Here is a 14,231-nt window from a genome sequence, read left to right on the forward strand (position 1 = left end):
GCCAGAGACTGCGTGAGCTATAGCTAGATACTGCCGGAGCTACAGCCAGTCTGCCGGAACTACAGGCAAAGATAGCGTGAGCTACATTAAGAAGCTCCCTCAGCTACAGGAAGACTGTGTTACAGAAAGACTGCCAGATCTACAGCCAGCGACTGACGGAGCTCCAGCTAGATACTCCCTGAGCTCAATCCAGCGCCCATCTCTGAGTGGAGCGACAGGGCCATGGCGAGTGTGGCTGCCAGTGATAGCGAGGCTCCAGGGGAGTTTAACTGCCCCATCTGCCTGGACACCTTCCGCTGCCCCTGCACACTCAGCTGCGGCCACTCGTTCTGCCTCAAGTGCGTGGAGGACGCCTGGGATACGGCAGAGTTATTCTCCTGCCCACAGTGCCGAGTGACTTTCCCTCGGAGGCCAAAGCTGAACAAGAGCGTGACACTCACCAACCTCATCGAGCAGCTGCGAGTGGATGAGTCCATGGCTGCCGATGCTGCTGCTTCTGCTGTTTGCTGCGATCATTGCAGGAAGCTCGCAGTGAAGACTTGCCTTAAGTGTGAGACGTCGTTCTGTGTGACCCACGTCGCGCCCCACAGGAAGTTGGCAAAGTTTAGTGACCACGTCCTGGTGTCGCCCGGTGTGAACCTGGAGAATCGACGGTGCGTGGAGCATGGTGACGAGTACTGCTTCTATTGCATTAACGACGGACGCCTCGTCTGCAGGGACTGCACCGTCTCTGTGGATCATCGAGGGCACGAGCTCGTCACTCTGAAGGTGGAGCACGATAAACGAAAGGTGAGGAGGAGGTGGCTCAGACTCATTTTAAGTGGATTTAATATTTGACATGCCCGTCAATTTATTTTTCAAACGAGTGTTTGAAGGGTAGACTCATAGTACATTGACAACATTCCACATAAATACAGTGTCCCCCATGTGTCCCTCTGAGTCTCAGTATCTCCATGTGTGTCCATGCGTCCCTCTGAGTCTCAGTGTCCCTCTGAGTTCATGAATTATCCCCATGTCCTATGATGTGTCAAGAGCAGGTGCGCTTTACAGTACCTCTATGAGCTTAATCCAATAATGTATATGTTGGAGTTAAAGTCGGGTTACTTCTTTATATTTTTTAAAATAACATTGTATACATCTTACTAGGAGGAAGTCCCCGGCTTTGCCTGGGGGAAAATGTATTTCAAAACATGTCTTCTCTTAAAAAACACAAAATATACATACACAAATACAAAGCTATTGTGAAAACCCGGCGTTCTGTTTGTCTGTCCATTTGTCCCTCAACAAAATTACAAGAGGCTTGCAGAAGTCCTGAATCAAAAAGTAATAGTAAGTTGGGGGTAAATAATTGATCTAAAAGGTTTCCAAAAATTGTCGACCCCCTCCAAAAATCTTTAAACCCCCCCTCTCCAGCCAATTTGTATTTTGTAGGCTTATATACCTACACACCCTCAAACAATTGAGTCAGCAGTATCTAGTGACTATTGTAGTACCAACTTACTCTAAAGTAGCATCTAGTGATTCTATAGTAGTGTAGTGACTGAACTCGGAGGCGCTAAGAGTGGTGGGAACTTATTTTATTGAACCGAACACCCTTTGCGCAATACACACCCAATGCTGATACACACTCTTCTGTCGCTCGTTTATACACAACCTTAAGTTGGTTGCTAGCCTATACACAACACTAGCCGTCTAACACTGACAGCGCTGAACCGAGACAGCCAACGACCGTCTAGCAGTGCAATATCGAGTGAAGACGACAGCAATGATGGCGACGAGATGACAGTGTCGATGGCGACGATCTTCAACAGCACGACGGGGATCCCAATCCATACTACAACCCTGAGCTCTTGATCAGGGCCCCCTTTTATGCTCCCAGCGTGGCTTCGCTCCGCCCCGGCCACGCCCCCTCTCTAGAACCTACCAGCGCGTTCCCGGAGCTTCCCCCTGTCCTCCTTCTGTAACCTTCCCCCCTAATATCTTCTCTGGTATATCACCTGGCCTTCTGATGTCAGGACTGCTGTAAGCCGCAGATCCCCTTCCCCACCAGCAGCCAGTGCTATGCTGCTACATTACTTATTTTATGTCACTACAGTAGTATCTAGTGCAGGGGTGGGCAAACTTTTTTACTCGCGGGCCACAATGGGTTTTAAAATTTGACAGAGGGGCTGGGCCAGGAACAGATGGATGGAGTGTTTGTGTGAACTAATATAAATGACATGTAAAAATCATTACATGAAAGGATTTGGCCTTTAACAGGTAGCAAAGCATTTATTTGCAAGGCAATTTAACCAATTGCACAAACATGAACAATACAAAAACATGTCGTAACGTGACTGATCAAACATCATGAAAATATCTGAGGCCTGCGCCCAAGCCAATTACCTCACTTGAACTTCTTCATTATCTACATTAACAGGTTAGAGCAGCCACGCAGGCTGTGTGTCAGAGATTTGGCTCCATCTTCGCTGCAGCAACACATCATCACTTTCAGTTTCAGTGGGAACAGTGTTGTTGATCTCCCATTTTTGCCAGTGCATCCAAGTCTGGAGTTATTTTGGTTGTGGCAATTCTCAGGATAGATCTGAGGTGCTGATTTGTTAACTTTGATCTGTGACGGGCTTTGTTGGCGTTCATGACGCCGAATGTCTGCTCATACACAAGTCGAGCCAAACAAAGTCAGTATCTTCTGTGCAATCCTCCGGAGATTTGGAAACGTGGCTGTTCAGTGAAGCATAAAAGTAATTCAGTTTAACAGAGTTGAACTTCTCCTTTAGGACAGTCAGACTGAAGATCTATCAGTTCCAACTGCAGCTCCTGTGGTGCTGTTTCAGGGTCTTGTGACAGGGGACAGGACACCAGCTGAAGTGACTGTTCAATATTTTCGAAATCAAAAAACCTATGGCAGAATTCTCCGTGCAGGTCCTCAAGTGATTTGCTGTATTTTTTTGCGTTTCACGGTGCCTCTTCCTGCATGGCAAGTGTGGGGAAATGAGCGAAAGATTTGTTCGCAATTTATCCGGAGAACAAAGTGAGCTTTGATTTGAAGGCTTTCACATGTTTGTACATGTTGTGAACAAACTGATCTTTCCCCTGCAGTTTCACATTCAGCTCATTCATGTGTGAAAATATGTCCACAGCAAACGTAAAGTCACTAAGCCAGTTCTTGTCGCTTAGCTCAGGGAATTCGTCAGATTTCCCCATCAACTCCAAAAATGCGATGCTGTCCTCTTTCAGCTCCCACACTCGTTGTAACACTTTCCCCAAATTTAACCAGCGGACACGAGAGTGGTACAGCAAGTCCTGATGATCTGCATCAGTTTCCTCCAGGAATGTAATAAACTGACGGTGCTGAAGTCCCCTTGCTCGTATAAATTTCACAAGTTTTACGACTGGATTCACGACATGATTAAGCTGCAATACAGACTTACACAGGGATTCCTGATGGATGATGCAGTGAAGGAAGGAAAATACGATCCTGGACAGGGTTTTCCTCTTTCACTTTATCCTGGATACTTTTCAGCAGCCCAACATTTTTTCCAGTTAAATTTGGCGATCCATCCATTGTGACATTGACAAGGTTACTCCAAGGTAGCTTCATTCTATCGATGACAGCAGATACCTGGTTATACAAGTCCTCTCCCTGCGTTGTTCCTTTCAGGGACTCCATGGTCAAAACTCCTCTGTTATCGCAAAACTGTCGTCAATGCCTCGGAAAAAATGAGGAGCTGTGCACTGTATTTTACGTCCGTACTTTAATCCAGTGCTAGTGAATATAATTCAAAGGGATCGGACTTTTTGTTTAATTGACTGGCTATATTTTCATCAATCAGTTCCACACGGCGAGTCACAGTCCTGTTGTGATAAACTGACTTTTTCAAGTTTGCTTTTAATCTCCGGACACAAGATGTCTGCTGTCTGTACCATGTATTCTTTTACAAACTCGCCTTCGGAGAAAGGCTTGCTAGCCTTTGCTATTTCGAATGCCACCAACAAACTTGCCTTGGTAGTTGACTCTTGAATCGTAGTTTGTAGGTGAAAAAATGTTGCTGAGTCTGTAAATTAGCCGCCAACGTCTGAGCCGTAGCCGCCCGTTCTTGCATTTGTAATGCGGTTGTAAACGGCCCTTCTGAGGCGCCGTCAGGGGGGGAGGAGTTAGGTCACGTGGGGGGCAGAGGGGTTGAGTATAGAAGGAGGGGAACCGGAAGAGCAAGGGGAGTGACGGGGAACCAGGAACAGAGGAAGGCCACGAAGGGCGAAGCGGGGTGTGGCGAGATCGCCACGAACACGGGGGGAGCGAGGATCGGCACCGTTGGCCAGCGGTGACCGACCCGAAGCAGCGAGGAGGCTGCAGTCAGCAGCGGGGCTGCACAGAGAGGGTGGGCAGCGGGTCTGCATACAGTGACAGCCAGAGGGTCTGCACATAGGGGTAGCAGCGAGTCTGCAGGGAGGAGGTTACAGTAGATGAAGCAGAGAGTCAGAGGGGAGAGGAAGCTATAATAGCAGTGAATAGCCGGGGGCTACAAATACAGGAGTTATAACAGAGTGCCGTGTGGGTAAAGACGTGAACCTGAATAAAGACACGAAGACAGAGAGAAGTGTTCGAGTCCTTTTATTACACTGGAGTCAGAAGTGAAACGGCATGGCGAAACAACTGAGGAAGAAGAATATCCCATCTCCGGCGTCGGCTTCATCATCGGACGACGACGATCTTCCTCCTGAGGTCGGCTTCACTTCGGCGGAGGGAGAGATCCGTGAGGGCCCGGGTGTGGAGGAGGTTGCCGTTGCGTCCGACCCATCTGCGTTGAAGGACGAAGATTTAAGATGGACCCGGATGGCGGAGCAACTGGCGACCCTAAAAACCGTCATCACGGAGTTGTGTGACCTTGTCACGCCAAGGGCGGCGTTGGAAGGTGATGGTGGTGATCGGCAGGAGCCCGGGTCGTCTTCGATGGCGCCGCCATCGGCCACGCGGCGTGAAGACGCCATCTTGGGCGTGGCGCACCACGGAAGGCGGGAAGCCGCCATTTTGGGGCCGCCACGAGGATCGTCCGCCATCTTGGCGACACCGCGTTGCGACGCCTTGCTGAACTTGCCGCCGGAAGAGTCGGTGACGGACGGAAGCAGGCCAAGGAGCCGCAGTCGTCACCTTACAACTGTTAAGGAGTTCTCCATCGGGGGCGATTGGAGTGCGTTCGCTTGTCGATTTTTGGCGGCGGTACGAACGGCAAGGTGGACGGACGCCGAGGCGCTGGAGGTGCTTCCGACTCTCCTTGACGATGAGTCTGTTCGTTTTTTTCGCTCTATAAAAGCTGCGAAGAAGAAAACATTGCGTGGAGTGTTCGACGAAATGGCGGACGCGTACGAGCCACCGGATGACGCCCATCGCCGCTTCGTGCAGCGGCAACGCGCACCGGAGGAGTCGCCTGTAGCGTACAGGGGCGCCGTGCTGGAACTCGCGATGGCCGCTTACCCGGAGACGGAGCCTGACCTGCTGGAACCTCTCATCTTGGGGAAGATGTTGGAGTTATCCCGGGATCTGGGCATTCCTATGCTGGCGTGCGGTCACGAGAAACTCACGTCCCGGACCGCGGCCAAGTGTTTGGACGCCCAGTTCAATCTCCGCCGCTGGAAACAAGTCACGGCGTGGACGGGCGGTCCTGTCGTCGATGGGGGGGCCGTAGGGTGGGACCCTACAAAGGCCGTGTACGTGCCGGATGCGACCGGCCCAAAGGAGCTGTCGGCCGCCTCCACTCCGTGGCCGGCTCGAAGCGGGCCGGGGCTGCGGGCTCCGCCGCCGGCGCGGCCACGTCGGGACGGGGTGCCTGCTGCGCGCCGACCCGACGTCGACTGTTTCCGCTGCGGCCGTCGGGGCCACTATGCCAGGGACTGCTGGGCCCGGGTTCCGGGGCCGCCCCAGCAGGAGGCCTCGATCGCGGACGTCCCAAAGAAAGACCCTCCGGCACAGACAATCCGGCCGTGACAGCGCAGGGAGGAGGACCTTCCGCTTGTGGGACGCCGACCGGAGCCGCAGAACCCACGGGACCTGCAGCTCTTCCTATCCCTCCGCGGACGCGAGTACGGGATGTTTCTGGACGCGAGCGGGACAGTGGCGGGCCTCTAATGGCGATGGAAGAACTTGCGCCCGTCGCCCCTAAAACCCTTCCACGTTCCCGCTCGGCGGGTGGGCCGCCGACCGTCCGGGACGGCCCGGCTACCCGTACTCGCTCGAAATCCCTCACGTTTCGTTAGATTGTGTTGTGTTGTGTTATTGTTATAATGTTCTTCAATGCTTCGTGTCTTTTTGCGTGTTGGCCCTTTACACCCGCATTGCTTTTCAGGTTGCAATTCAGCCGAGGTCGGCTGGATTTTCTTTAGGGGGGAGGGTGATGTAATGCGGTTGTAAACGGCCCTTCTGAGGCGCCGTCAGGGGGGGAGGAGTTAGGTCACGTGGGGGGCAGAGGGGTTGAGTATAGAAGGAGGGGAACCGGAAGAGCAAGGGGAGTGACGGGGAACCAGGAACAGAGGAAGGCCACGAAGGGCGAAGCGGGGTGTGGCGAGATCGCCACGAACACGGGGGGAGCGAGGATCGGCACCGTTGGCCAGCGGTGACCGACCCGAAGCAGCGAGGAGGCTGCAGTCAGCAGCGGGGCTGCACAGAGAGGGTGGGCAGCGGGTCTGCATACAGTGACAGCCAGAGGGTCTGCACATAGGGGTAGCAGCGGGAGTCTGCATAGGGGTAGCAGCGAGTCTGCAGGGAGGAGGTTACAGTAGATGAAGCAGAGAGTCAGAGGGGAGAGGAAGCTATAATAGCAGTGAATAGCCGGGGGCTACAAATACAGGAGTTATAACAGAGTGCCGTGTGGGTAAAGACGTGAACCTGAATAAAGACACGAAGACAGAGAGAAGTGTTCGAGTCCTTTTATTACACATTGACTGCTTGCCATGTCTGATCTATTGACTCTAAAGTAGTATGTACTGACTGTATAGTAGTATCTGCTGACTGTATAGTAGTATCTACTGACTGTATAGTAGTATCTACTGATTCTACAGTAGTTATACTGACTATAGTATCTACTGACTGTAAAGTAGTATCTAATGACTATAGTAGTAACTACTAACTCTATAGTAGTAGCTGCTGACTCTATAGAAGTTACTACTGACTCTATAGTCATATGTACTGACTCTGCAAGCAGTGTATACTCACTGTAGTGATATCTACTGACTAGTTGTATGTACTGACTCTATAGTAGTATCTACTGATTATACGGTATTATTTATAGACTCTATAGTAGCGTAATAAAAGACTCCGTCAGGCACTGCTGGTCTCCGTTTGTCTTTTATTTAAGTTTTTTCTCCTCACCCCGCTGGTCTCCTCCACGGACCAGCGTTGTCTCGCGCGCGCCCCACACGCGCTTCCTCCTCAGCTCCTCCACTCGTCCTCACACCCCGCTGGTCCTGACAAGGGACCAGCGTCTCCTCTCGCGCGCCGCGCACGCTCCTCTCGCGTGCCGCGCACGCTCCTCCGTTAGCTCCTTCTCGCGAGCGCCCCGTACACGCTGTCCCGTCAGTCGCTCCGTTCCTCCCCGCTCCGCACACCGCTGGCCGACGGTGTGCCGAAGCCCCATCAGCCACGTGGCTGATGGCGCGGCGGCCACCCAACGTGGTCCTGCTTTTTCACTCCAACAACTCCCCCGATCCCTTCCGGGCTCCCACCTATATCTTCTCCCCAACGTGACCCTGACTCCTCCCCTTCCGGATCATCAGATCCGGCCTTCCCATACTGCCCTGCTGGCTCCACCGCCATTCACCTCGCTTCCCATTGGAGCCAAGGTGAATGGCGGCCCCTCCCACACACCCCCCATACCGGGCTCCACCCCCCAATACCCCGGGCCGTGTGATTGGGCCAGAGCCCAGCAGCAACTCCATTTACGCTCGCATTACATGACCCCCCCCCCCCCCCCCCCCCCAATGAAAAATTCAGCCGTCCCGGCTGCAATAGGATAAAATTATGCGAGCGACGGCATCACAATCAGGAATCACACCAGACACAACGGAGAGTACAACGACAAACACAATTAACGAAAGGGAAGGGATTAGGATCCGGTATGGAACACCGGCCCGTCCTCCGTGCAACAAGCAAGAAAGAATTAAGGAATGGAAGGCAATGCACAACAACGGTAACCGACATGCAAGAACGGCAGATGCGCATAAATCAGGAATGCGGTGTCTTAGAGCGTGTCCGAGTTGCTGGTCCATCCGCCTGGCTCAAGTCCAACTTCAGAGAACAACTGGTAGAGCAGGAGTGATGAACAGGTGCTCCCACTCCCCCTTCAAGTCCACATCCGGTTAGCACAACCGGTGACACCCAGTGGGGCATGCGCCGAATATCTGTGACGAGAAGGAGCACCCATGTCACTACAGTAGTATCTACTGACTGTATAGTAGTATCCACTGACTATAGTAGTGTAGTGCTCGACTTGATACGACAGCTTCTGGCTTTTCTCTCTCCTTTTATTTCGCGTATACCGATCAACATTCCTCCAGTTAACACCGATCAAAATTTCTCCTCCGCACTCTCCGCTCGCTCGCCGCATTCCGCCGGCCTCACTCGCTCCACGTCTCTCTGTCGACTCTCCTCTCCACTCTCCCTGTCACAGTTCAGCCGCTCTTTATCGGCTCCGCCGTCACACTCAGTCGTATCTCTATCAGCTTCTCTTCCCACACTCCAGCCGCTTTCTACTGGCTTCGTCGTCTCACTCCAGCCGCTTCTGCTGGTATCTCCACTGCTACCCTACACTTCTCCACTTCTATCCTACACTTCTCCACTGCTACCCTACACTTCTCCACTGCTATTAGCTCCGCTGCTTCGACTCCAACATCCTCTGTCTCCTCCCAGGCGCGAACTCCCGTCTGCTCCAAAACCCCCTCTCTTTATCCCCCAACCAATTAATCTCCAATTAATCTGAGGCATCTCCCGCGACGCAACTCGCCCCCAGCCCCCGCTGGCACCTAGCATGTTTTCCTAGACAATGCGGCACCACTTAGCGACAACAACAACTCCTCGGCCAATCAGCACACTGCGTCCTTAATTACCTCTTACCACCTGCTACTGTCCTCAGACAGCACGTCACCTCCTATGGACAACAACAACTCCCAGCCAATCAGTGCCCTGTGTCCTTAGTTGCCCCCTACTCGTCTCTTCCCTTGTCCCTACGCCTAGCAACAACAACCCCTCGACCTCATTTGCTCCCACTGTACTCCACTCGCGCGTATACCCACTCTCGCTTGTGGCGCGTACTTTCAGGCACTACAGTAGTAACTAACTATATAGTAGTATCTGCTGACTCTATAGCAGTATTTGCTGACTCTATAGAAGTGACTACTGACTCTATAGTCTATGTACTCACTGTAGTAGTATGTACTGACTCTATAGTAGTATCCACTGACTCTATACTAGTATCTACCGACTGTACAGTATTATCTATTGACGGTTCCATTCCATCACGCGTGTGTTAAAACGAAGTTCAACACACTAGAGTGACCTATTACAAAGCTCTTGTCTGTTACCAGAAGCAGCATGAAAGTGTACGGATAAGATAAAGCTAAAAAAAGCCAATAAGTGGCAGAAATACAAGAAATTATTATTGTTACAAGTAAAGTTTATTATTTATGATTTTGTGGCTCTTAAGGTTAATGTTAAGAGTAATTGGTATGTAATGTAAGAGCCATAAGACAAAAAGTGAATGTGTTATTTCTGCGTATACATTTGATGTCCATCTGTCATACATTTGTTAAGGTGCAAAAGACGACTCAGAGGCAGATTTTCTGTAAGGGCTTACGCCAGTTGTTTATTAAGGGCTTACGTCAGTATTTATTAAGGGATTAAGAACTATTCCCCAGGGGTAGGGGTCCTATGCTCGGTCCTTCACCCGGACCCATACTCTGTCTATTTCGTCGCTCGGCTAGTTCCCGGGCTCTGTCCTCTGCGTCGGCTGGGGGATCAGCCAGACTCCGTGAGCCCTACCCCCGTTTAACTCTTCCACCGTTCACCTTCCCGGGCTCCCACAACGACCCCGCTTTTGTCACGGGCTCTACCTTAAGTACCCCGAGGAGATATGACGTCATCGTCCCGCCCAGCGCGCATGACGTCACTTCCCATGATGTCATCGCACCGAATGGCACGGATGACGTCACATCCTATGACGTCATCGCACTGGAAGGTGCGCGTGACATAACATCCCCGAACTACTCTACACATTTGTTGACAGACTGGGCATATTTTATTTGGAATATTCCAACTGTTTAGAACCCCCCTGTGGTTAGACGCTCCGTTGGTTGAACCCATGACGTCACTTCCGGTCTGACTATAAACGGGAAGTTAGGAGAAGAGCCAGGCAGGGAGCGAGTGGACACAGTCTTTGACCTTGCGACAACGTGATACAGTACATAAACAGGCAAAGATATAACTTTCGAAATCACTCGTTTTTGTGCAACAAAGAAATAAAGAAACAGTTTGATTTAAAACACCTCAAACAAGCGTCAGACTTATTGCTCCCCCCAGTTAAGGCGTAGCTTATTTTTAAATCCTTTATATTAAGTCCGCGTGCTTGCTTGCTTGCGAGCTTGCTTGCTTGCTTAGGACCGTGCAAATCTTTCGGTCGTTTTTTAACCCACTTCCCGTGATCCAATCGAGCTGACATTTTCCACACAGACTCGTTGTGCCAGACAATTATTGTTCGTGAAAAAAAATTCCCAAAATTTTACACTTTTTAGGCAAAAAAAAATATTTTGCATATATTCAAATAGAACGCATTCATGGCTTTGGCTGAACGTCAGAGTGTAAGAGCCCAGAGCGTAACCCCTCCACAGGCCGTGGCGGAGTAGCGCAGTTGGTAGCGCCCTCGCTTCCCATGCCGAAGGTCGCGGGATCGATCCCCGCGTCCTCCACAGGCGAATATATTTTTAAATCCTTTATATTAAGTTCGCTTGCTTGCTTAGGACCGTGCAAATCTTTCGGTCGTTTTTTAACCCACTTCCCGTGATCCAATCGAGCTGACATTTTCCACACAGACTCGTTGTGTGTGACAATTAATTTTCGTGAAAAAAAAATCCAAAATTTTACACTGTTTAGGAAAACAAATTAAATATTTAATTACCAATTGCTTAATGGTGGCATGATCTGGCACCAGATCCAAATGGCCAAGGTGGAGAAAAGGGACCTCCATGTAGTCTTCCTCGACCTCGCCAATGCATTTGGCTCTGTGCCCCATGAACTCCTGTGGTCTGCCTTCAGATTTTTCCACATACCGGACACCATCACAACCCTGGTGAAGTCGTACTTTCAGGATCTGCAGTTCTGCTTCACCACCTCAGAGTTCACCACCTCATGGCAATGCCTGAATGTAGGTATAATGGCGGGATGTACCATTTCTCCATTGGCATTCATAATGGCAATGGAGGTTATCATCAGATCTTCAAAATTGGTTGCTGGTGGACAGCGAGTCGACTCTGGTTTTCGCCTCCCTCCACTCAGAGCCTACATGGACGACATTACAACATTGACCACCACTGTCCCATGCACCAGGAGACTGCTCAGAAAACTCGAGGAGAACATCAGCTGGGCCCGTATGAAGATTAAACCATCCAAGTCACGCAGCATCTCGATTGTGAAGGGAGTACTCTGTGACCTGAAATTCTTCATCGGAGATGACCAAATCCCAACAGTGTCTGAGCAGCCGGTTAAAAGCCTTGGAAGGTGGTATGATGCAAGCCTGAAGGACAAAGACCAGGTGCAACAGCTGCGCAAAGACATCAGTAGTAGCCTACAGTCCATCGACAACACCCAGCTACCTGGAAAGTTAAAGGCCTGGTGTCTGCAGTTTGGTCTCCTACCCTGGGTGTTGTGGCCCCTAGCAGTGTATGAGGTTCCAATCTCAACAGTGGAGAAGATGGAAAGAGGAGCCACGAGCTACTTAAAGAAGTGGCTCGGAGTTCCACGATGCCTTACCACCATAGGCCTCTATGGAGATGGTGTCCTCAAGCTGCCCCTCACCAGTCTAACCGAGGAATTCAAGTGTGCAAAAACCAGGCTCCAGATGACACTGAATGAATCTCGAGACCCAGTGGTGAGCAACAACGCGCCGACCTTGGCAACTGGGCGCAAATGGAGGCCAGGAAAAGCAGTCCAGGAGGCAACAGCAGCCCTCAGACATGCTGACATTGTGGGTCATGTTCAGCAAGGGAGAGGAGGCCTTGGGCTAACTAGCCGTGCTGCTTGGAGTAAGGCCACTGCACCAGAGCGGCGGAAGATGGTAGTGCAGGAAGTACGCCATCAGGAGGAGGCTGCAAGGTGGGCCAAGGCAGTCTCTCTTGCCAAACAAGGACAGTGGACTCGATGGGACAGTGTGGAGAAGAGGAAGATCAGCTGGAAGGATCTGTGGGCCATGGAAGCGAGGCGGTTGAGCTTTTCCATCAGAGCAACATATGACATCCTTCCAACACCAGTTAATCTTCACCAATGGTATGGTGAAGATCCGGACTGTGCCCTCTGTTCCATGCCAGCCAACCTCAGGCACATTCTCACAGGGTGTAAAACAAGCCTCACCCAAGGACGCTACACTTGGCGTCACAACCAAGTCCTTAAAAACCTTGCGTCCGCCCTGGAGGACAAGCGAGCTGCCACCAACTCCCTACCACCCCCAGCAGCATCACACCCCTTACGGACGACCTTTGTCCGCGAAGGGGCTAAACCACCGAAGAGCGGCTCTACACCAATAGAGCGAGACCAGCTGCGCTTGGCCCGCGACTGGAAAATGCTAGCTGACATTGGCCGGCAACTTGTGTTTCCTCCGGAGATCACAACCACCACCCTAAGACCTGACATGGTGCTCTGGTCCCGTTCGCTCAAGAAGGTCTTCATCATTGAGCTCACAGTACCCTGGGAGGACTCAGTAGATGAGGCTTATGAACGAAAAAATCTGCGCTATGCCGATCTAGCTGCCGAAGCACGGCATCATGGCTGGAACACAGAAGTCCGACCAGTGGAGGTGGGCTGCAGAGGTTTTGTGGCAACATCTACAACCAGACTGCTTAGAGACCTGGGAATTAAGGGCCAGAGCCAGCGTTCGGCAATCAAAGCTGTATCGGAGGCGGCAGAAGGCAGCAGTCAGTGGCTCTGGATGAAAAGGAAAGACCCCAGCTGGGCCCCAAAGTGAGAGGGCCAGGAGGTATGCAGTCAACAATGCTTGACTCAGGGAGGAGGACGCCCCTGCCATGCATAGTCCCATGGGATGTTGGCTACCAACAACAAGGCAACTCCTATGACTAATTGGGAATGGGACGCAAGCGTAGGATTGATCACCCTGTCGCTGGCCGCCTTTGGGGAGGGTGTATAGTATGAAAGGCCGAAACACCCTAGGAACCAAAGGGTCACTACTGACGATGCGCTCCCCAAATTTCACCAGGCTCACTGTTCATGAACTCTTGGAAGTGCTTGCACAAAGGATAGTAACATCTCATCCTGTGTTCTTTGGAATCTGACACATAGGTGGCAGCCATCTCAAGCCAGAGGACGAGAGGACTCTAGCCGCCACGCATATAAAGGATTTATAGTGAAAAACTTTGTTTTTACGGGTTTACTTGTTTGGTATAAGAAAGCTGCTCTTACAGTACTATCTACCGCCCCTACAGTAGTATATTCCGACTACAGTAGTAACTACTGCCTCTACAGTCACATCTAATGACTCTACGTTAGTATCTAGTGACCCTACAGTAGTGACTACTGACTCAACAGTAGTATCTACCGACTATACAGTAGTATCCCCCGAGTGTACAGTCGTAACTACTGACTCTATAGTAGTATCTAATGACACTACAGTAGTATCTACTGACTGTTTAATAGTATTTACTGACTTTAAAGTAGCATCTAGTGAATCTACAATAGTATCTAGTGACTATACAGTCGTGTCCAGTGATTATACAGTTGTATCTGACTGTATAGAAGTATCTACCGACTATAGTATCTACTGACTGTATAGTAGTATCTACTGACCGTAGTTATATCTACTGACAGCAGAATCTACTGACTCTATAGTATTAGTATCCACTGACACTATAGTATACACTGACCCTACAGTAGTATCTACTGACTGCAGTAGCATCTATGGACTCTATAGTAGTAACTACTGACTGTATAATGGTAGCCACTGACTATAGTAGTAACTAATAAC

The 14,231-nt window shown here is 50.8% G+C and overlaps 1 protein-coding gene across 1 annotated transcript in view; it reads left to right on the forward strand.

Annotated features, from left to right (window-relative positions):
* The first annotated feature begins 222 nt into the window (after window positions 1–222).
* The window catches only part of LOC133339074 (E3 ubiquitin/ISG15 ligase TRIM25-like), a 65,890-nt gene continuing 51,881 nt past the window's right edge, over window positions 223–14,231 (forward strand). The window contains exons 1-2 of the mRNA XM_061547196.1: window positions 223–470; window positions 591–789. Of these exons, the coding sequence (XP_061403180.1) occupies window positions 223–470; window positions 591–789 (447 nt within the window). The remainder of the gene's footprint in view (window positions 471–590; window positions 790–14,231) is intronic.

Source organism: Lethenteron reissneri, unplaced genomic scaffold, assembly GCF_015708825.2.
Source record: "Lethenteron reissneri isolate LAM-NWPU_2019-01 unplaced genomic scaffold, ASM1570882v1 scaffold_1640, whole genome shotgun sequence".
NCBI lineage: Eukaryota > Metazoa > Chordata > Hyperoartia > Petromyzontiformes > Petromyzontidae > Lethenteron > Lethenteron reissneri.